The 22,580-nt window shown below is 46.4% G+C and overlaps 7 protein-coding genes across 8 annotated transcripts; 2 read left to right on the top strand and 5 right to left on the bottom strand.

The window, feature by feature from the left end:
- Positions 1-1,102: 1,102 nt before the first annotated feature.
- LOC117580779 lies at positions 1,103-6,784 on the bottom strand. The gene is made up of 3 exons (XM_034267475.1): positions 6,622-6,784; positions 1,616-1,796; positions 1,103-1,556 (listed from the first exon to the last, which is right to left on the bottom strand). The coding sequence occupies exons 2-3, from the start codon at positions 1,637-1,639 to the stop codon at positions 1,155-1,157; spliced, it is 426 nt and encodes a 141-aa protein (XP_034123366.1). The 5' UTR covers positions 1,640-1,796; positions 6,622-6,784; the 3' UTR covers positions 1,103-1,154.
- Positions 5,582-10,771, top strand: LOC117580777. The gene is made up of 5 exons (XM_034267473.1): positions 5,582-5,689; positions 9,513-9,684; positions 9,749-9,865; positions 9,928-10,083; positions 10,154-10,771. The coding sequence occupies exons 1-5, from the start codon at positions 5,622-5,624 to the stop codon at positions 10,256-10,258; spliced, it is 618 nt and encodes a 205-aa protein (XP_034123364.1). The 5' UTR covers positions 5,582-5,621; the 3' UTR covers positions 10,259-10,771.
- On the top strand, positions 8,221-22,137 carry LOC117580774. 2 transcript variants are annotated; one of them, XM_034267469.1, is made up of 3 exons: positions 8,221-8,231; positions 20,186-21,812; positions 21,882-22,137. In XM_034267469.1, the coding sequence occupies exons 2-3, from the start codon at positions 20,768-20,770 to the stop codon at positions 21,944-21,946; spliced, it is 1,110 nt and encodes a 369-aa protein (XP_034123360.1). In that variant the 5' UTR covers positions 8,221-8,231; positions 20,186-20,767; the 3' UTR covers positions 21,947-22,137. The 2 variants fall into 2 exon arrangements, with proteins under 2 accessions (XP_034123360.1, XP_034123359.1); XM_034267468.1 differs by lacking the exon at positions 8,221-8,231 and having other exon boundaries at positions 20,045-21,812.
- LOC117580780 lies at positions 13,155-13,637 on the bottom strand. Its single transcript, XM_034267476.1, has 2 exons — positions 13,226-13,637; positions 13,155-13,185 (listed from the first exon to the last, which is right to left on the bottom strand). Coding segments are annotated over exons 1-2 (375 nt in total). The 5' UTR covers positions 13,600-13,637; the 3' UTR covers positions 13,155-13,184.
- Positions 14,433-15,159, bottom strand: LOC117580775. The gene has a single exon (XM_034267471.1). It carries the CDS (start codon positions 15,102-15,104, stop codon positions 14,532-14,534), a length of 573 nt encoding a protein of 190 aa, XP_034123362.1. The 5' UTR covers positions 15,105-15,159; the 3' UTR covers positions 14,433-14,531.
- LOC117580778 lies at positions 15,678-16,322 on the bottom strand. Its single transcript, XM_034267474.1, has one exon. The coding sequence runs from the start codon at positions 16,230-16,232 to the stop codon at positions 15,741-15,743; it is 492 nt and encodes a 163-aa protein (XP_034123365.1). The 5' UTR covers positions 16,233-16,322; the 3' UTR covers positions 15,678-15,740.
- LOC117580776 lies at positions 17,274-18,239 on the bottom strand. The gene is made up of 2 exons (XM_034267472.1): positions 17,931-18,239; positions 17,274-17,864 (listed from the first exon to the last, which is right to left on the bottom strand). The coding sequence occupies exons 1-2, from the start codon at positions 18,196-18,198 to the stop codon at positions 17,428-17,430; spliced, it is 705 nt and encodes a 234-aa protein (XP_034123363.1). The 5' UTR covers positions 18,199-18,239; the 3' UTR covers positions 17,274-17,427.
- Positions 22,138-22,580: the final 443 nt, after the last annotated feature.

The following is a 22,580-nucleotide window of genomic DNA, read 5'->3' as shown; positions in this document are numbered from 1 at the left end:
TTGATTTTTGGCGGATTCCGAATCGGTTTCGAATGGGTTTCTCGTTGGATAAAGACGTCAGTCTATGGACAGGGGGGCCGAGACGGAGTCTGACGTCGAGACTGAAACTGAAACCAAAACCGAGACGGCAACGGCAACGGCGACGCATGCGCAGCGGAGTGTAAACAATTTTGACCCAATTGACGAGCTCCACTTGCCTCACCGCTCCCCTCAGACCACTCAGACTGCTGTAGATTGACGCATTCGCCTTCAGAGCTTATGCAGCTGCCCCCAAACGTGCCCCCGGCTGCCCCTGGCTGCAGTCGATTATGCAACGCGCAGAAAAAAGATGAAAGATGCAACATGCAATTTGTGCAAATTGATAGAGTCTCACGTCATGAGAAAGAGAGCTCAAAGAGATCACTGAAAATGGGAGATAGGCATAACATCTTGAATGCAAAGGTTTAATAGAAAATCGATATAAAAGATGCCCATTACAGTCAGTCCATTTCCTACAACCAATTAAGGCCAATTAGCAGCTAATTGGTAGCTAAGAAGCTCCCACAAATTGTCCCCCAAAAGGTGCCCAAAAATAGTTTCAAATAGCCAAAGTCGCCAATTGACTGCTAATCAAAGCGCAACAGAAAACGAAGGCCAAACGACCCTCGGGCCATCAATTACCACCTGTCAATGTTAAATCCGTCTTGCCGGTTACCATTTAGGGACGCTGCACTGACCAATTGGCCCAAAGAATTTGGTCAAAAATTAATAAAACAAAACGTCCGAAAATGTTCAAAGTTGGGCAAGAGCCATGCGCGACCTTGACGTTTTTGGTTGGGTTTGGTTTTTTTGGTTGTTTGTATGAAAGTCAAGGTCGAGCTTGGAGTTTGTGTTTTTTATGCCCATTCGTTTATTGTCGTTGATAGTTTTGTATGCCCTTCCAAAGGTTAGAGCGCAATCGATGAATTTTGTGCCATAGACAGCGGGCAATATACAAATCTGTGATAGATACTCTAAGATAGACATACATGGTTCATCCATTCGTGGGAATTTGGAGTGCGTCTATTAAATCTTAAAGTGTATCTGCAGCTTCGACTATTGGTAGTTTTTTGTTGCCAATTGATTAGCATTTGCTGTCGCGGTTTTATTTGTTGTTTTGATTACATTTTGAGGGTTCATTTTAATTGTTTATTTTCATCGAATTTTATGACAATCATTGCCGGCGGCGAGGGATACAAATTGATGAGCCACGAATGAGAAATTATTATCCGAGGATGCACTTGAGTATTATTGTTGTCCAAAAAGTGTTTTGGGTATATAAACTTGAGTATGCATGAACGTGGCACCTTAACGATGCCATGGTAGTGGAGCACAGTGTTGGCGGTCATCTCGACACAGTCCTCCAGCACGACATCTCCGGTGAATGTCTCCATGGCCACCACACCGTGTAGGAAGCGTCGCACACCCTCCGCGACGGATGCTATCTCCAATTTCAGATACCGTGCCTGTCCGATAAACCTGCCAGTGTCGGGATCGTTGGGAATGCTTTCGAGGACCTCAAACTCAGTCGACTCCATCTGTAATAAGAGAATGAGAATGCTTCAATCATCAAGCTTTAACTCTTCCTAATTCTCACCTGTTTTGCGCCATTCACTGCCATTTGGAATTTCAAGAGACTCCTTTGCTAGGGCGAATGCTTTGCTCTTTGCCTGGGAACGCGTCAGTTGCATCAGCAACACAATTATCAGTCCGCTTCAGTAATGGCAAATCTGGTGACCAACAAATGTATTTATGCAGCTGCGAAATATATTTACAAGCTGTAAACAAGGGGGCGAACGACAATATCAGCAAAAGAAAGCAAAGCAAAACAACAAACAAGTCGAAGCCTTGTATACCCTATTGCAGGACAAGGACAATCTGGACGCTATACACTTTAGTGAAGTGCAAACTTTTGGCTGAAGAAGTTTCTTTTTCTTGTTAACTTAAAGATGCCGCCCGTGCCGTCCCCTCTCTCTTTCTCTATCAATATGAACGAGTATGTTTTATTTATTGACTCTCTTTTGGAGCCCCTGAAACGGCAGGATGCCGCCTTTTGACAGTTGGCACGTAGTCTTGGCCAAGACGCAGCGGCGGCAGCAGCAGCAGCAGGAGAGTCCGCCGCATAAAATGTACCAAGACGATGGGGGCGTATACGTAATATGAGTTATGAGCCCGACTCGATGATCACGTAGCCGCCTTCCCCATGTTGGCTCTTGGTGTCCTTGGCGTCCACATTCTCCTTCCGCTATGACTCCCCACTCCCTCATCCACTCGGAATTTTCTTGTGAAATAATGTTAATGCCAAACAATTAAGTACGAGGGGTGGAGGGTGGGCAGCCCCTGCCCTGCCCTGCCCTGCGCTACCACCATGATTGCAAATTTAATTACAACTGTAAACAATTTTCTTTAGCCGCCCCCTGTCCACCCCACGAAAGAGACACAAACAAAGCAATTTTTCCTTTTGTTTTTTATGATATTTTTCCGTCCCATTTTCCGTGTGCGTGTGTGTGTGTGTGTGTGTGTGTGTGCGGCCATTAGCAGGGGCCAAAACTAAAGGGAAAACTGCAACGGCACACTGAAGAGTGAGGGTGGGCAGGTCAGGGCTGGTACGCGCTGAGAAAAGCAATTTTCCGGTTGAGTTTACAAATGGCGGGCGCGGTAGCGTCTCTACCCGTCCCGGGGTACCGGGGTACCGGGACCCCCGGTTCCGGCGCTGAAAATAAATGACATATCACAGAGTCTGGTCACCTTTATGGGATGCCCAAAGTAAACATATGAAAGCAATGCCCAGATGGATGGTCAGTCCGTGGGGGTGGCGTGCTGGCTTGGTGGTGCACTATGGTAGATGGTGTACGTATGCCAGGGGGGCGGTGTGCTGTTTTGATGGGCTTGCCCCGTTCAGTCATGAAACTGGTTCAGGTTCAGATGGGGTTTTTGGATGGTTTAGGGTTTCGAGAGTCAGTTTTTCATACAAAATAGATTCGAATTTACACGATCTCTATGGCTTTACTTTCTCCACCTTTAACTATCTTCCTCCATTTACTTATCTCTGCGTCCGTGTTTGCATTTAAAGGATGTGTATGCCTACCCAGCGCTGCCCCCACAAGATATCAATAAATGGTTTCCCCTTCATTTGCAGGCAGCTCTCGTAGCCCTGGTCGGTATATCGTTGTTTACACTCGCACACCCACATGCACGCACACACCCACACAAGCACACAGAGAGATACACACAGAGGACAGTTATGAATGGCAATCCATTCGCTTAATGGAATTTCGTGTTGTTTAACTTTTACGTGGCGCCAAAGTCATGCAAGCGAATGGATGATAGCCCCCGTCTGTCCCTCTATTACACACACACACACACACAACACACATAACACACACACGAACACAGAACACACGTGTTTTTGGGGCGTCCTTGGCAGCTGTTTGCGGGTCAACTTGGAGTCACCCCTTTCCCCATTCCACCGCATAGAACATCGTCATAAAGCTTTATTAGCATTTATTATGCAAGACTTCTGTTGGGTCAAGTTTCTGTCTGTGTTTTAGTTTTATGATCACTTTCGACTCGACACCTGGCCCCGCCCATCACACTGTGGCCACTTGGCCATGTTTTAATTTCAATAAACGCACATTTTATGACTCCTCAGGTTTATGGCCACCTCTGACCACCTTAGACCTCAGGTTTTTGGCCACGAGTTGGATTTATTTATCTTTAATTTCAGTAGCCGAAGGCCAAACTTCAAACTCCATTAAACGAATAAGACGACGGGGTGAGAGAGGGTACAGGGAAAGCCATCTATGGGTGTGTAATCTAATAGAATTTCGGGAACCAACCCACAAATCGACATTCAACTATGCATGTAAAAATTTAAAAATCATGTCATACTTTCAGGCTTCGTCAAATAAAGAAATGTAGGAATGGAAATACATGGTAGACATTTAGGTAAATGCCATAAGGCAGTGTGTACTATGCACTCAATTTTGTGTACAAATGCATGACTTACCGCTCAATGTACGGACCTCATAGTTTCCAGCATTCATAAATAAATTTGTGTAAAAAGTATTTTTGCAGTTTCTGGCAGTTCTGGTTCTACGTTGTGGACACTCACATCATATCTAGCATAGAGCAGCACTTCCTGAGTAGAGTAACTCTTATAGGAGACTGCGTGACTGTTGCTATGGTTAAGTTTCCGATACTCTCGGCTGGACCATGCAGAGAAATGTAAACGGTTAGAGAAATAGCAACCTCTCACTTTTGAGTCACTCAATTTTGCCGGCTGGCAACTTGGCTGCATTTCACAAGTCCACACACAGACGCACTGCAATACGCTCATGTAAGCGCAGTTTATTTTTAAATATTTACGTTCTCAAATTTGTGCGAGCGGATTTCGTCGCTTTTAAAATGTACAGACGTAACTCATCTTTCTATTAAATATATATATATATGTACATACAAATGTGATTGCCATTGTCCATACTATACCATTTTACAATATCTCTTCTTCCCTCATATGAATGTGGTTTTGAGGTGTAGCATAAATTTTGTGGGAGACCGCCCATGAAGGCTACACACGCACACACCAATCGCTGCCGACTTCGCAGTCGACGTCGACCACATATCGAGGACATTTAAATCGCTCTTAAGTCCCGTTTAATTGGTACTTAGCATGCAAATGCGAAATGAGGCAGCGATCCCAGGCCAGCCAGCAATTGTCGTGCTCACTCTCTCCTTCTCTACATCTTTCACTCTCAATCTCTTTGTCTCCTTTTGTGTGCATATGCCTGTGAGCTCGAGTGTTTGTATCATTAGTTACATGTGTATGGACGAACATACATCCATGAACAATATGCAAGGCTGTGTGCATTACACAATTAAATTCACCTTCAGTATGATGACAGTGACGAACTCAAAAAGCTCAAGGAGCGATAAATCACAGTTGTTCTCTTCGCAAACTAAGAGTTGGAGCAAATGGCATTACAGCAATTAATCTGGAAGGGTATCACAAGGTCGACCCCTAAGCTCGTAATTGTTTCATGTCTTCCGTTGCCCCGCTGGCAATGCCGGTCACTTTGTCCTGCTTATGTGCAACTGTACTTACTCACGCAAATAGTGTGAGCACGAGAGAGAGAGACCGAAAGCGTCGTGTGCATGAGAGCAGAGCGTGAGAGACTGGGAAAGAGGGACACCCACTTGGTGTGCTTGAAAGAGAATGGAATCGCAACCCATCGAATCAAATCAAATTAAATTGAAATGCCATGCAAAAATATTTTGAGAGCAGACGGACATAGAAAATTGATTGATTTTTGGCTTTTGCAGTGAAGCGCTCACGCCTCCGCCTCCGTCTCCGCTGCCAAACAACCGACCATGCCCACACCCACACCCACCCATTGATACATATAATTACAAAGTACCGTTGGCCAGTTGATGAGCCCGTTGGAAAACATAATCAAGAATGCGATTCTCACTCTCTGCATCTGCCTCTGCCTCACCCACTCTCTCTCTCTCTCTCCCTTTCTTCTTCTACCCGAAAAAGTTTTAATTTCAAATGAAGTTTGTGCAGGGAAGGAGGGGCGGAGCGGTGCGGGCAGGACAGTCGGATGGGCAATAAAATAATCAAAGCGTGCACAAAAGTGCAACGGGAATTGCCGAAAAACTGGTTACAAAAGTAAGCAAAATCCAGCCAATGTGGAAGATGGGCACTGGGAGCGGTGGGGCAGGGGTAAGGAAATGCCATCAGCCGAAAGCAAGAGGAAGCCAAAAAGCACAGGGCAAAAGGAAGACAGATAGCGAGTTGGAAGGTAGAGTACCGAATTCTGGGCACCCTTTACTTGAGATACTTTGATGTGTGGATAGCTGGGAAAATATTCATGGGCGAAATAAGCAACTAGTCCACACATGAAAAGCCCTTGTTTAAGAATCAATAAATATTTCTAATCAAAATCGGACTAAACCAGACCAACTCCGGCAGCACTTACAGGGTATTCGTGCTAGAAAAAAAGGGTTTGCCCAGCTGCGGGCTAGTGCAAAGTTACCTGTGACAGAGGAGTGCCGAGGAGAGCAAAGCAGGGGAGCACCGTAAGACAGAGAGCGGCACTGACGGTGCAGACAAACTTAACTGGAAATCTAGTCGAAAAATGGGCAAAGTTGCATCGGTCGAAGAAGCGAGTGCGGGCCAGTGAAGCACAGGAGAGCTGCCCAAATACCGATGCCGTTGGTTCGTAATGAGACAGTCAGAAGCAATGAAAGCAGAAAGACAAGGACAGCTAATATGCGCCATTAGGGCATAATTAAAATGCTCAAGCCGAAGCAAAGGCAGAGCCAACAGGAACAACAACAATAGCACCGAAAAAGCTGATAACGACAACAAGATGAAGAAGAAGAAGCAGGTACGTATCGAGCTGGAAGTGTGAGAGAGCAGCGACAACTTTTCTAAGGCGAACCCAAAGAGAGAGAGAGAGAGAGAGCTTAGGGCCAGGGCAAACTATTTTTACTTAAAGGTGAGGCCTATGCAACCAAAACTGTTTTCATTGTGTGACAATAAGAACTAGGCCTAGAAAGGAGAGCAAATAAGCGTATGTATCCAAGTGATTGCCTTACCTTATATTTATTATACCCTGTGGTTGCATTTATTGTGATACGTGAGTGGGACTGCAAAACAACAGTTACAATTTATTTGCATGCGAAAACAGCACAATGAGATCGCGCCTATGAAGCACTGCTAAAACTATGAGCGGGAGAGCGACAAATAAGAAGATCGCATCAAGGGCCAGAAGCTTAAACGTAGGATGATTACAGTGGAGCATGGCTAAAGGTTAAATAAGAGCTAACATACACCGTATGTACAAGCATAGATTGAATAAGAGTTAATTATGAATTGCAGTGCATACCGAACAAAATCTAACATGAAAGCTTAACACAGTAGATAGAATTTTAGTGAAGTTGTAGTCTTTCAGTGCTAGTTGAATGCTTTTACGCAATGCCTTCGTCATTTACTAAATTTACTTGTATTCTGTAGGGAATGGAAAAAACAAATCACAGCCAAGCATTACTTCGCTCTCCGCACCACTCTACCCGCTTAGTCACTCTCTGATTCCCTTGTCCTCTTTCCCTCTGACTATTTCACTTTTCTCTGGCAATCTATGCAATGAATTTTGGCAATTAAGCAATCATTTCGCTTATATGCTAAACGAAGGGGAGCAGCAGAGAGCTGGCCGAAGCAGAGGCAGAGGCCAAAGCCGCTGCAGCAGAGAAAACTTCTGATTGAAAGACGCTGGCAGAGCTGAAGTACATTCGAGATGTTATCAATACAAATCTACATTCAGTCATACAGACTTCCACATGCATATACACCGACGTATGCAATTTCTTTACCTAGCAGAGGGTACATTTATTTTGAGATAATTTTGCAGAAAGGGAAGCATGTACTTAATGGGCTTTCTTTTATATATTTAAAGTGAAATAAGTAATTACATTAATTAATGATATTCAAAGTGTTCCCAGTGTACCCATGTTCATTATGTCTCTGCGGTAAGGGTATCCAAAGCTTCGGCTGGCTAACCGTTTCTGATCGCCCTCTCTTTTTCTCTGCTTTGCTCTTGCCAGGCTGATGATTGCCTTACGGTACAACAGGCAATCTATGGGAATAAAGATATGCATACGTGTGAGTGTGTGTGTGTGTGTGTGTGTGCCATGCATTTTTATGGCATTGCTCTTGGCAGCAGCAGAAGGAATGTCAAGGGAAGGAACGGGTAGGGTAGCAGCACAAGTACATGGAAAGCTCTCACTCGAAAAAGCAAAAGTTTTCACTTCAAGTAGTTTTTTCGTTATACTTGGTTTTTTTCGGGCGTTCCACTGTCGTTACTGTTGTTGTTGTTGCTGTTGCATCATCATTGGCCTGGCAAAAGAGTTTGAGCTCTTGAGTAGCATTAAAGCATCAAACGATTGTTTACGAGGAAGAGAGTGGAGAGCAGAGTGAGTGTGCGATTCGATTCGATTCTCTTCGTTACCGAGGTACGCAAACTGAGAATAGATCTCTTTCTGGCTCTGATTGTGAAATTTCGTTTTGCAGCTCAACTCCAATCAGCCATCAAACTGGGATATTTATGGGGCCATAACCATGCCCGCCATGGCATCACAATTCCATTCTCTTTCGCTCGCTCTCTCGCTCCATCGCTCTATCCCATCAATCAGAGAAATGAAGTGGCAACGTTTCTGGCAAATGGGTCTAACCATCCATCCGACTGTTTGACTCTCCGCCTGTCCGTCGCTCTATTAGCCAGCCCAATATATTCACTCATTTCCAGCCAGATTTCTCAAACAGAAGGTAGTACAGGGAGGATGAAGGGAGGCAAGCGATTGAGTTACAGCTGTGGGAATGTTTCCTATAATTCCTATAATATTTTTGCAACTGTAAATATTTGTATGCCCTTGCAAAGGGTAAACCCATTTATCAGATAGCTTTGCCATGGATAGAAGAGAGTCTCTTAGGATCTCCCTTGCACTCAATCCGCTCTCACTTGCTCGCTTTATCCACGTGAGACTTGAACGAGAGAATATATTAAACTACAGAATTAAATTTTCTTAAATTTGAATCTACAAAAAATGAGTGTACAAGTGTATCCAAAGCTTCGGCTCGCCTTTCGCTCTAGTAAACAACTTAATCTAGCTATAATTTCATCAATTTAGACTCAAATTTACATATTCTGACCCTCCATGTTTTCCACAGCCCGATTTCGCATTGGCTGGCAAATGTATTGCATTGTATTTTTGCAGAATTGCAGCATAATGACGCACGGCACACAAAATGCAGCACAAAATGCTCCCCTGCGAGAGAGGCAGAGAGAGAGAGAGGGAGAGGAATTGAAACAATTTAAACTATTTTTACATTGCATTGAAAATTATGTCCGAAACAATTAAGCAGAACGTTTCTGGCTTTTGCCCCCACGCCCCTACCCAGAGTGGCTTGCGGCCCGAATGCTAGTTTCTATTAACTCTTTGGCCCCAAGAGGCTTAAAAGGCAATCACATACAAATACACACGCACACGCACACAATGTCATACGCATTAAATGGCATTTGGATATTTGGATATTTGGTTATTCGGATACTATATTTGGCTGAACAACAAAAAATATAATTAAAATGTTAAAATTTATTAAGCTACTTTTGCAATTTTCCTAATTACGCGCATTAAAAAGCAAAACAAAATGAAAATTCACACAATTATGAAGGTGAAGGGGGAAAAAAGTTGACTTTCATTTTTGCAAATTTGTTTGTCCCGCAATTTCCGACATCACAGCAGAGGGTACATTTTCTTCGTTGTAATGGAATTATGCTAAATCAAACAAAATGCAACTGCAGTTTTATGAATACCTTAAGCAGGACGTAGTTACAAACTACAAATGGAATGTGTTGCAGTACTAAAGTACTTTCCCATTGTGTTATTTAATTCAATTTCCCTGATTTGGTGTTTCGTTTGTAATTTTTTAGAATGCAACACAGCAAATCCCTCAACTTAACACTGCTGGTCTGCCTGCTGTTAATGGGCCTGACCATGGCCCAGGAGGATCGCTCCTCGAACGCACCCCATGTGAGGCACAAGCGTGGAATCTTTTGGGACTTCTTCCAGAAAATGGTCATCACAAAGAACCTGATAGTGGATGTGAGTACTCCGAGTGGATGAATACCATTTTTGATCATTTAATATTCCTTTTGTGAATCAACAGCAATACACGGACACCAGGAACACCCTGAATGACATTTACAACACGTTCAACGAGCAGTTCAGCGATCCGGGCCCCGAGAAGCCCACCAATCGGCCACGCACCACAACCGAGAAGTCGGTAAGTATTCTTAGGATCTGGTCTCTCTCTTGATTCATTCTCTAAACTCCGACACGACACAGTCCATCAGTGGGGAGGAGAGCGGAGGTGGGAGCAGCGATGAGCCCACCACCACGGAAGGATTCCAGATATCCCGCTACGAGCTGGGCCGTATCCTGGGTCGTAACTTCCGAGGCTTGCAGCGACTGGCGAAGAGCGAGTTCGAAGTGGCCCTCAATGTGAGTCGCTCTCTCAGCACTTGAACTTTTCGTTATCCTTAATCCGCTCCATCCATTCATCCATCCACAGGCCACCAAGTACAATCTGATGGAGTACAAGGCCGAGGCGGATCAGCAATTCGCCAACAGCCTTGCCGTCGAGAAGAAAAACAAACTGAAGAGTCTCAAGGGCTAACACTTGTAGGACCTTCACCCATCGTAACCCCCCTTCACCAGTGCCTGATAGTAGTTGTCTCTGTGATAGGCTTCCTGCATAAATATGTACATAAATATCTCTATTCTCTTTTTTTTTTTTTTGGTTATTTATTTGTTTGGTTATGAAATAAAGTCGGGAATGTGAATGGATGAATGTCCCCAGACGCAAGCGAAATACGCATGGTGGTGTCTGCGACTATTTTTGCTTCAAATTAAAAAGTTTTCTGTCATAATTTTATTGATAAACTTTTAAGTAAAAAAGCGTCGCACGAAACTGTAACACTGGCCAAAAATGGAAAACAAGCCCCCGCCCATACTCACCACCATTCGCCCATGAAGAAGAAGCTCGAAAAAGAAACAGGAAACACTCGGTACGATGGAGAAGAAGGAAGAAGAGAAGCAACGAAACTTGTGGGGAGGATAAAACATGAAAATGGGCTTGGCCAGATGCATTCCAGCTTTCACCATCGCGTAAATACATTTTTGGAGAATTTACTAGAATGCTTACACACCAGAGAATACTTGAAACATATTTTTATATCAATAAAAAAAAACATTCTCAAAAATACCAAGAACCGATTGAAAAAACGGAATTCCAAAATTTCTAGTAAATATCATAAAATACTCTACAATCGTGGTATTATTTGGAGTATTTTCCAGAAAAATACAATCAAAGAATTCGCAACGAAAACTAAAAACAGAAATGCCCCACGTATCTACATATCTCTCTCTCTCTCGCTTTCTCGCTGTCTCTCTGTCTGTCACTCTTCCCCTCTCACACATACCTACACATGAATGCAAGTTGCTGTTGCCTGAAATCGAAGTAAAGTTGCAAACAAATCCAAAAGGCAAAACTTGCTAAAATACAAAGACAGTTTTGGGTCTGCTGTCTGCTCTTTCTCTGGGCCGCTAGGGCCTCTCCTGGTTGGTTGGGTCCCTGGAATAGTTCGGAGAAACCACTAAAAGTGTCATAATTCGATGCCCATGAGATGGCTGTCTCGAAAGTACGTTGGCCGACAAAACTTTGGCGGTAATGACTGTCGTTCGCCCTCAGTCGTCCTCAGTCCATTCTTGGGCCCCGGCCCTCGGTCCCGGGCACCCCTCACAACAACCGCCAACAGTCGTGCGGTGCAACTGCGCGTATGAGCAACCTGCCTGTCTGCAAAGTTCTGTCGCAAAAAAAAACGTAAAATAAAAATAAAATATCAGCAAGGCGAATATTTGGCCAGAAACTTATCGAAAGTGGAAAGTGGAGTTCGAGTTTTGAGTTCGAGTTGAAGTTGCATTTAGAGACTCGCGGCAACATGCTGATGGCTGATCTAAAAGCCAGCTTACACAAATATCCCCATAGATAAACAGATACATAAACGCTTTAATGCCACTTTGTTTTCTCAGAACGAAATTAAGATCTCTCCTGTCAGATTCTGCTCCATGCGCCATTTGAAAAGTCATTTCGACACTTCAATGTGATAATCCGATTTATTTTGTGTTTATTCTCACTTCGAGTTTGTTTTGTTGATTATGACAGTGAGTCAAACATGTTGATTGCTGCCTTAATTGTTTCTGGTTATTTTTTGGGCTGACAAACGAGACCTGAACTGGACCGCTGGCCGCTGTCAGTTATGGGCAGTTTCAACAATAGAACAATTAGTTTAACAGCAATGAAAACAGCCTCAACTCTGACAGAAAACCAAAAAGTAAAACGCTTTTGCGGAAGTGAGTGAAATGAAAATGAGTAGCAAAAGTCCAGCCAGCCAGCAAGCGATGACTGTATATGGGATCGGGCTTATGTAAGTCGTAGTAAGTCAACAGAACAAGTTCAGACGATCAGACGATCAGCCTGCAATTAGTAGCGGAAGCAAACTCTCATTTAATTGGGTTCAATTCCAGCCAATCGAATGGCAAGTTGTCAATTGGCATGCAGAAAACGTACATCCAGCCTTTGGCAAGAGGTTAGATCGGTTGGCTGACATTGAGACGACATACGCGCCACGTCAATGAATGATAAATGAATCAAATCAACTAAGTGGCACGCAAGCCGATCAAATAGTAAACAACAGACGTTCACCAAATTTCAGCTGAAAAAGATCAGCTGAAATGACTAATACACAAAAATCTCAGGTAAAGACAAACAACCAAAGGAAAGCAAAGAAAGTGGAAACGAAGCCACAAATAATCTGGAAATGGCCGCAGAACAAACCGTTGTAAAATGTCTTTTAAATAATGAAGCAAGCCACAAACAAAGGCCAACAAAAAATCACGCAATTGCATAAATCTGTCGAAATTAGAGGTTGGGAGCAGCACAGAACAAACAAACAAATTGGCGAGAGGGGCCGTCACGGCAGTTGATCCGTATCGATGCTGAGGTATATAATTTGTGGCAGTGATTGCCAGTTGGGAGTTGGGAATATTTGTTTGGAGGAGAGATCTCTAGCAACGTGGAATTCATTTGAATTTAATTATAATAACAAAAGTCGTGTGTTGCTCCATTTTAACTATTGGCAAAATATTCGGCATTCAATGTGCAATGTGAACATTATTGAATCTACTTTAATGAGCTTCCAAATTGATTCCCGCTGCGATCTGTACCCGTTTCTTAGCCATAGTTTGATGCTAGTTGAGTCTTTATCTCCCATGAACTTTGGAGTTGTGTTTTTTCCACTGCGTTTTAATTAGCTGCTGGCTGATAAGCACTGATCCCTGGCCCGATCCCCGATCCCCGATCCCAGATGCCAGATTTACGATCCCGTTTGCCGCTTATCAGCGGCGATTACAAAACCAAATCAGAGATCGCGATCCGCGCACAGTCACTTCTTCCATAAACAATATTAATTTATTTGCGTTCGAGGATCACAATAAAAAAAGAAACAACAAACAAGAAATGTGCGCTGCTGCAGTGGCGTTTCCATATACATATGGGGGATAGATGGACATCGATTATCGATCCTATAGAGCGGGTGGGTGGGAGGGCGCAATGGGTGCGAGGGGCACCTTCTCGGTGGGCGCATCATAAGGCACCGCCGACGGGGGCTTTGGCGAGGAGGTGTCATCGCTGAGGCGATGCTTCAGCTCGTCGTACTTGTGGGCAACGGAGCTGCCAAAGTCCTTGGCCCCCTCACCGATCTTGTCGGTGTAGGGCTTGGCCGCCTCGGCCACATCCTCGGCACCCTGCTTCACCTTGCAGCCGAGATTCTTGAAGAAGTGCTTGAAGTCGCTGTCGTCCGGGCTCTTTGTCTCGTCGCAGTCGGCACGCACCTGGACCTGGACCTGGACGATCAGCAGCACGGCGAACAGGGTAGAGCACAGCAAAAACGATTTCATCTCGACGGCTTGACGGGGGCAATGAGACTGAAGCTCGTCTCCGTCGGCAGCTCCCAACGAAGTCAGCGGCGATAGCGACGGCGTCCAGGGGCAACCGGTTATGGTACCCGCACACACACACCGCCACCCCCTCTCTCTCCCTCACCACGACTCACAGCAGCAAACATGAAGTGAACAATAATAAATCTCAATCATTTGGTGAACGTGTGCGTGTGTGTTTATGTGTGTGGCTGTGCGTGTGACTTTATTTATTTGATGCTGCCTAGACGCCGGATCTCTTGGGGGTGGCTGGCGCCGGGGCACAGGGCGGCATCAACCGCAGCCGCTGCTGCTGCAACGGTGTCCGCCACTTGTAACAGCAATCACGATGATCCCAGGATGAACAGATGAATCCCGACCAGACACTGGCCTCCACCGGCAACAGAAATCCAAGCCCAGTTCCAGTTAAGGCAAGAACCACGACGCTGGCCATCAGGAGTCCGCAGGTCCTCAGCAGTAACATATTCAAACCAAAGGTGGCAGGCAACTGAAGAGCTGCGAAAAATATTTCAGATCAAAAAAGTTGCCCTCTCACTCTCTCACTCACAAAACACTCAATAGCCGGCTGAAAACTGCTTACAACCGAAATGTAGAGCGAAGATGAAGAGAGAGTGGAGTGACCTGCACCAGAAAAGAAAAAGAAGAGACAAAGAGAACAACAAATACACATAAGTACATATGTAAACGTAAGAGAAAAACAATGAGTCAAATGTGAGGGCGAAACAGTTTTCGAGAACTTTCGTCGAGGTTCTCGGATCAGCTTTAAAATGGAATAAATTGAGTTCCAAATTTAATTCATAAACTAAAACTAGTTTTATAATTTATTAGAATATATATAGTAAGTAGATACATGCATGTTATATATTATGTATTCAGTTATTTATGTTTATAAACTAATGATTCATGCCGTGTGGCAGCTCGTTGTCGACTTCGTTGGCTTCGTCTGCCAGCCACTCGATGTTTGCGGGTGTTGTAGCTGCTGTTGTTGTTGCCTCCTCGTTGCTGGAAGTGATGCCCTCCGTGGTGGAACTTTGCTTTTCGGTGTCTTTGTTCTTCTGGCTTATCTCTGGCTGCTCCGGCTGCTCAGGTTTATCCGACTCCTCTGACTCCTCAGGCCTCAGCGGCTTCTCCGGCTTTGGCAGCGTGAGCACATTCACAAAGAGCGTAATCCTTTGGAGCAGCGAACGTGTCACATCGCGGGCCTTCTCCTCCAGCAGCTTGGCCTCCTTCTCAATGTTCTCGATCCAGGGTTTGGCCTTCTCCAAGGTGCACTGCACACTGTGCACAAACTTGGTGACCTCACTGTGCGGCTTTGGGGTGGTCGTGGCCGAATCTTCCAGTGACTTGACCTCCGTACCACAGAGTATGGCCGCTGCCTGCAGCTGGCCGAGGCACAGGCACAGCCCAACGACAATGGCCACACTGAGCTTCAACTGGGTATTAGTCATCAACATCATCAACATCATTAGCTCTGTGGTCGCTGTGTGTGTCGCCGCTGAGACACCAAACTCGACTGAAACCCGTTTGCAGCCAGGCAGCACTACTTGACCAAGTTCTGGCCCCAGCCAGCCAGCCAGCCATCCAGCCATCCAGCCATCAAAGATCTGCGAGAAAGTCGTCGAGCAACTGAAATGCATTTCCAACCAGAACGGACCGCGACAGGGGAAATTGGAAGTGGAGAAGAGAATGCCAGCAACTGAACGAGCAAAGAAGATTCAAATGAACTTTGAGCTACTTAGAAGAAGTCCGAAGATCATTGGGGGCCGAGTGTGGCATGAAGAAATAAACGGATTGAAAACAAATTGATTGCTGAAGCGGAATATCCACAAATAAATGTATAAATGTAGCATAAAGGAAGATGAGTGGATGCCACAAATATGAATCAAATAAGTCAACCAATAGCCCCCCAACCCATCGAATGTTTTGGCGCACAATTTTTCACTTTCTCTTTTTATTTATGTAAAAAAAAAAACACAAAAAAAAACTCACGCACAAACAAATGGAAATCATAATACAAATTAATAAAATAATAAAAATCAAGTCGCTCACAATACTTAAAAAATATGTACAAAGAGGAGTCCCTAGTGGACACTTGCCAGCTTCTACTTCCTCAATTTGCTGCAGTTGCCCAAGGCATCGAGGATGTGTCCGTGGCCGCATTGCTGTTCGCCCTTGAGGATGTCCGGATTGATGACCTCGACGTTGGCGAGAAAGCCGCGATCCTTTGACATCTCTTCGACCGAGTCCTTGGCGAGCTTCTCGCGAAAGCCGTCGAAGCGATCCTTGATGTCGCTGCCGAGAACCTTGGCCTTGGCGCCCAGCTTCTGGGCGCCCTCCTTCAGCTCGGTGCCCAGATCCTTGGCCTTCTCGCCCAGCTTCTTGGCGCCCTCCTTGATGTGGCAGCCAAAGTTCTTGAAGAAGTCGCGCACCTCGTGCTCGCTGCTGCCACTCCCACCCGATATCTCCGAGATCTTCTCATTCAGATCGCTCAGGCCGGGCACCTTGTCCTCGCAGTCGAAGAGACCCGCCCGGCTGGGGGCGGCAGCGCCCAGCAGGAGCAGCACCAGCAGCAGGGATCCTTGTAGGTGATTCATTTTGATTTTGATTTCGATTTGAATTTTGATTGCAGGTTCCTGTGGCACACCAGACTGAACCTCAACGTTGACTCGACTTGTTCGCACTGACCTGGGGCTCCTCGATCGCCAGGCAATTTATTCAGTCGCCTCCGATTCTGACGAGCAGTTGGGTCGCTCGCCTTTTGTTGCTCGCCTTTTCCATTCTCGATTCTCCATTCCCAATTCCCCCCGCCAGTAATTCAATTTGCGACACAGGCAGCAATAATGCCACCAGATCGTGCCCAATTGTGGCTTGATTTAAGTAAGCAGCAACAAAGGGGGCAAACAAAGAATGTACACAGAATGAGCAAAGAGTGACTCTGGGGGGTAGAACGCCACCCAAAATACGCAGATACTTTCGACTTTTCCAGCGACTGGCCACACTGCCGCGGGTCAAGGCAGCCCTGCCCTGAGGAACAGATAACCCGCCACGCCCCGCGCTGGCGAATGTTCAAGTCGTGTTTTCGACTATTTGTTTAGCCGGAAGCATTGACGAGTACGAGTACTATATATAGTCTACGACAGACGTCGTCGTCGTCGTCGTCGTCTGTACGAGATGCGTTCAATTGGTTTTACTCGCATCTTAGCGGGGTACGAATTGACCCACAATGGCCGGGCCGCAACGTAGATTATATAACAATTGGCTACCCGCAAAAAGGGGGAAAAGCCTAGAATATGTTAAGCATAATGTCAAAATTTGCATATGATACAATCGCGTGATGCACAGATCTTTGATGGGGTGAGGAGAGGGAGCAGATGATTCATCAGGCACCTCGCACTGGCATACAAGAGCGAAAGGTTCAATAATCCGCTTATTCGAAAGTGCTGATTCAGGCCGATCAGCGACACTGACACTAGCGGCACTTTATTTTAAAGATTACCAGAGATTCCAGAGTCAGCCCTTTGATTCGTAGGGATGGACGAAATGGATAGATTGATAGAGAACGGATGTGAACAAAGAAACATCGACTTATACCCAAAACAATGCCCCGACCGATCAGGGTTTAGTTCGATCTCCCCTCGCTTAGGACGGACACTGATTTCCGTCATTGAAATTTTATTCAGCTCATTCTCACTGACATTTCACACTTAATTCAAGCTAATTGTGAATCGGCTCCAAATGGCACACATCAAGGAAGATATTCGGAGAGCGAGTGCCGACTTCCGTGTGGGACTAGCGTGGATTCCACTCGCTCGGATCTATGCTCCCCATATGGCTTTGGTCTTCAGTGTCGTAGTCGTCCTCCTCATCAGCGTCTGCGCCATCTTCATCCGCCTCATCTGCATCTTCGGGGTCTTCTGGATCCTCATCATTCTCCTCGGGCAGCGTGTAGTCAGCCTCTGTGGTTGTTTGCCGCTCCTCCTCGTGCGCCTTCTCCGGCTCCTCCTCGGGCTCCGTGAGCTCAGGCAATAGTGGCAAATCCGTGGTGGTGGTGGTGGTGGTTGTGGCTTGTGTGGTGCTACGTGGCGAGTTTTCATAGCCGTTGCCCAGACTCAACTTACAATCATCTGCTGTGGGGTCAAAGTCGCAGCGTATGCGCCGATCCATGGCGTCATTAGTGGTGCTGGTCTCTGGTGGTGCCGGACTAGTGCTGCGGCTCAGGCCCTGACCTGTTGGGGCGGGGCCAGAAATGTTAGTATTATGGTGATCCTGCAGCTCCTACAACTGGTTCTCACATTCACTGCGATGCGGCTCAAAGTCACAGCGCATGCGCCTGTCCATCTCGTTCTCGCTGATGGGATTAGTCACTACCTTCTTGGGCCGCCGCACGAAGTACACGTCCTTCACCTCGACAATCTCTAGGTCGGGATCGTAGCGAGAGACGCGGCGGCGCACCCAGCGCTTGTGTGATTTCTCGGGCAGTGGGGCGCCGTGGGCCTGCAGCAGCGCCAGGCTGCCGCAACCAATTATCGCCAGCAGGAGGATGGCCAGGAATCTATTCATTGCGTTGTCGCGCAATCAACTGGTCAGCTCGTAATGTCGGAGCTGGAGGAGCTTCGAGCTTGCAAGAATTTTCTGGCGGAAGCTTATCAATTGCGATAACCCTCCCAGCGACCTTGTTTGCTTACGAAGCGCAAGTGGCACGGCACGGCATGGTACGAGTTTGTGGCATACTCCCAGGCGGTTGCCGTTAATTGCCGCTCACGCCGCATGACGATGCATCAATGTCGGTGGCTACATAAATTAGATTTCCTCGTTTTTCTCGCCAACAAATTGGCCCATTCCCCCTCCACTGCCACAAACGCATTGCAATGCCAAACACGTCATGGCAGAGGTTGTACTGCACCCTTGTGCGCTTGGGATGAGTCCATCAGCTGGCAACCAACTCAAAGTTTTCGTTTATGGAGAAATATCATGCAATTTAACTTTACACAACAGAATATCAACCAATCGATCAGTGACTGTTTTCGATAAATGATCGAAGCTCTTTATCGATCAGCGAGGGTCGCTATGCGGTGACTTTTGATGGCGGTGGATATATGATAATGCTAAGCAGATATTTGCAGAAGTGAAGTTTGCCAATTGTGTGCTAGCATAGCCGCCCAGCACCCACTGAGTAATCGATAGCCATTCGATAGCTGAAATGCCTACACAGCTGACTCATCCGACCCCGACACCGACCTCCCCATCGATAGGCACCAAACGGCCAATTTGTTTCTGATGAAAAATATGCGAATTGTCGTTTTCCTCATACATAAGTATTTATTTTATGCTCGTTGCTGGCTTTCCTTTTAGCTTTTGCTCATTTTTTCTCATTTTTGTTGCTTTCCTTTTTGCATTTAGCTATTTCTTGTGTTATTTCTGCTTCTGTTTGTTTGTCATTTTTCAATGGCAGAATGTCTGTCGAGAGTCGAGGAGCAAATTAGCCGACAGAACGACCGACCGAGCGACCGTCCGCCCATCCCACGGCTGCCACATATGTTCAGGCATTTCCCAATAACATAACAGAAAAAAAATATCTGTGTATTTTTCCTCAGTTTTCTGTTGGTTTTCCCGGTAAGGGGGGGTGAGCAGTGGGATGTTGTTCAGAATAGATAAACAAAAAAAATGTTGAGCGGCCCCGCATGAACGAAAAGTAAAAAAAAAAACACAAAGACAATTCTGTACAAAAATTCACTTCGTTTGTGAGAGCGTGAAATATGCAAAAATCAGTAATAAATGAAAAGAATAAAGCAAAACCATACTGATACCGTGTATAGAGAGAGATCTTGTTAATAATAGCTACAAGTACATACATATGTAAGAGTACATCTGTGGCTGCAGTTCACATAAACCAAACTTGATATATTTTGATCAAAAAGTTCCCTTTATGCTCTAAAAGTTGTCACATTGGCAGCAACCTTTGGTGTATAGGTACATACATCTCGATGTGTGCACCCATATACCCTTTGTGATAAACGGGGTACCATGAAAATATATGATCAGCCAGGGGGTGGCTGTGGATATGGCTGCGGGTGTGCGGGGGCTGTGTTTTGGCTGTTTCTTTGGGGCCAAAGATGCGGCCAAGCCGAACAGTTGGCAACGAATCGCGTTAGCGGGCGGACAAAAGCGGAGCTGGCAGCGATCCCAGCTGATCGCAGAGGCACACCGAAAAGAGCGAGACGCACCACGGCAAAGCATAGAAAAGAAAGAGAGAGGAAGGAAGAGAGAGTGAGTGCCGGAGTGCAAGCAACAGCAAGAGAGAGAGAGAGTGTGAGTGTGAGGGAGAGGGAGAGCTAGAAAAGGCAACAGAGAGAGTGTCAGAGCAAAAGCAAGAGGTAGAGAGAGGGAGTCGGAGTGCGTGTGCGTGCAAAAATAAACAATTATTTATCTTGCTCTGTTTTGGTTGTTGTTTCTGTGTCGGTGGCGGGGGCGCAGTGCTAAGAAAACTGGCACAGTGGCACACGCACTTAAATGTCACTTGATGGTGAAGGCAGTGCCTGTGGGGCAGCGGCAACTGGGAATGGGAGCTGCGATCATCTAGATCAGGGAGCGATGACAACTAAAAATAGCTGAGGAGCAGGAACATGAAAGAGACAGAAAGCCAAGTGAGTGAATGTGAAGGAAAAGCCAAAAATAATTGAAAGCGTGGGCAGGAGGACAGTGAAATAAACACAAAAAGAACACGCGTAGAAAAAGAGAGAGAGAGAGGAAATATATTAAAAGCTGTAAAAGTTACAACTCAAAATTCGGCAAAAAGCAATAATCAAAATAAAGTGCCAAAAAGTGCAGAAAGAGTGCCAAAAAAGCCAAAAAAAAAAAGACTGATCCATGCCATTGAGTGCCCACTGTGCACACATAGTTGGGATAAACAATTAATTGGCCTAGGGCCAAACACACAAAAGAAGCAAAAGCAAACGAAGCAGCAGCGAAGATCAGAGAGCCAGAGGAAGATCAAACAGTCAACAGACAACCAACAGGTGGAAGGAAGACACCAAACCACACACAATCCACACCAAAGCAGTGCCCCCACCCCAGAGAGGGAGAGCCAAAGAGAGAGAGAGAGAGAGAGAGTTCCAGCTCATGCCTTGGAATGTCCCAGTCTCCAGATGAGGAGCTGGAGGAGGAGCAGCCCGATCCGCTGGCCAACCTGCTTAGCCTGCAGTTACGCAAGCCCCCGCACTGGAACTGGGAGCTGAGCACCTCCCGCAGTTGCAGCAACATCGCCCTGCCACGCATTCTGCTGTACGATCACACGGGCACCCTGCTAGTGGACGCACAGGGCGGCAGCGAACAGACCTATCGGTCGACGGACACGGCACAGGAACGGGGACAGCGAGAGCCGCAGAGACCCCGCAAGAGATCGGCCACCTCCAACCTTGCGCGTAACTTTCATGGCCTGCACATTGCCGAGGCCACGCCCAGTCCGAGCAGAAGCCGCGAGCGCTCCTACACGGGCAGCGGCAGCTGCATCGAGATCAACACCCACGAGCTGCCCAACTGGCTGCCCAGTGGCAGTGGCAGCTCCCGGCGTTCAAGCTCGCTGCGTAGCGTGCGTTTCCTGGAGTCGCCACAGCCACTCGTGGAGCAGCAGCAGGAGGAGGAGGAGGTGGAGGAGCTAGTGGAGCTGCCCGTTTATCCCACGCCGCCATCGACCTCAACGACCACAATGACTACGACCACGGCAAATTCGTCGTCGTCGGGGCCGCGTGAGAAGCGGCGCTATCGGCGATCCCACAGCTCCATTTTGGAGCGTTTCAGCATGTCGCGTGGGCGCCACTCGTCGCCGGAGTATGCCCAGGAGCGGGACGTGGAGCTGGCGCCGCGCTACTATCTGCGCACCAGCAAGGCGGGAACCCTGGTCATACGGGAGGAGAGCTTCAGCCGGATGCGGCAGCGGCGCCGTCGACCACCCAAGCACTCGTCCAGCGAGAACATACTGCAGGATGGGCGTCCGGAGAGTGCACAGAGTGCCGTGCAGGCCACGACACGGAGGCGTCACCAGGAGGCTGCCACGGCAGCGGCCATCTCCACTTCGGAGGAGGAGGCGCAGCTGGAGGATAAGCCACGCCCCAGCCACGGGCGACAGTCGCGCGGCAGACGGACGCAACGCAGCTGCGTCAAGGATGTGGCCCAGGGTAAGTCCAAGCAAAGCCTCACAATCGATACAGCTTATCCGTCATGGAATCCTTCTCTAATCCCAACAGAACTCATCACGGTTGATCCCGATAATTGTGTCTATCGTGCGGCGCCGGGCGCCACGGCACGCTAGCACCGAACTCACCACAAAAAGCAGCAAAGGAGCAGAAGGAAGATGTGTCCACACAAAACAGAAAAGGGGAGAGAGAAAGTATGGAAAAAGTAGTAGAAGAAGAAATCAAACTAGAGTTCCTCCTTGTGATGTAAGTCTGTGAAGATGTACATTAGATGAATAAATAAATGCAATATAAAGTACCAGGAAAATGCATTAGCCAACACTGGTTGTGGGGAAGGTGTTCAAGACAATATTTAACAATTTTTCATGTAATTTTGAAGACAGACTTATGTGCTGCATACTATTTAGGTATAGTTTTGATCCTCTGAATTATTTCTAGGATTATAAACATATTCTTAATTAAGAGAATATGACAACCAGAAAGTATAGAGATCAGCAATTAGCGAGAATTCTGTAACGAGTAGCTCTTAACGAGCAACCAGCAACGAGCAGCCTTTAACGAGTATCATCTATAGGTCTAAGTGCCTCGTTAAATCGTAATCTTTGGGATTCCCGAATTATTGTGTAAGTATTTTGCAAGTTCCGTAAATGCAGTCGTTTGCCAAAAGGTCTGTCAACCTTTTCACTCAATGAAGAGGCATTTATTTTTAACCAATTTTTCGATGTACCCAAAAAGCAAAGGTACTCGTAA

This window comes from Drosophila guanche, unplaced genomic scaffold, assembly GCF_900245975.1.
Source record: "Drosophila guanche unplaced genomic scaffold, DGUA_6, whole genome shotgun sequence".
Taxonomy (NCBI): domain Eukaryota; kingdom Metazoa; phylum Arthropoda; class Insecta; order Diptera; family Drosophilidae; genus Drosophila; species Drosophila guanche.
The sequence above is the reverse complement of the archived record's forward strand: the minus strand, read 5'-3'. Positions and strand labels throughout refer to the sequence as shown.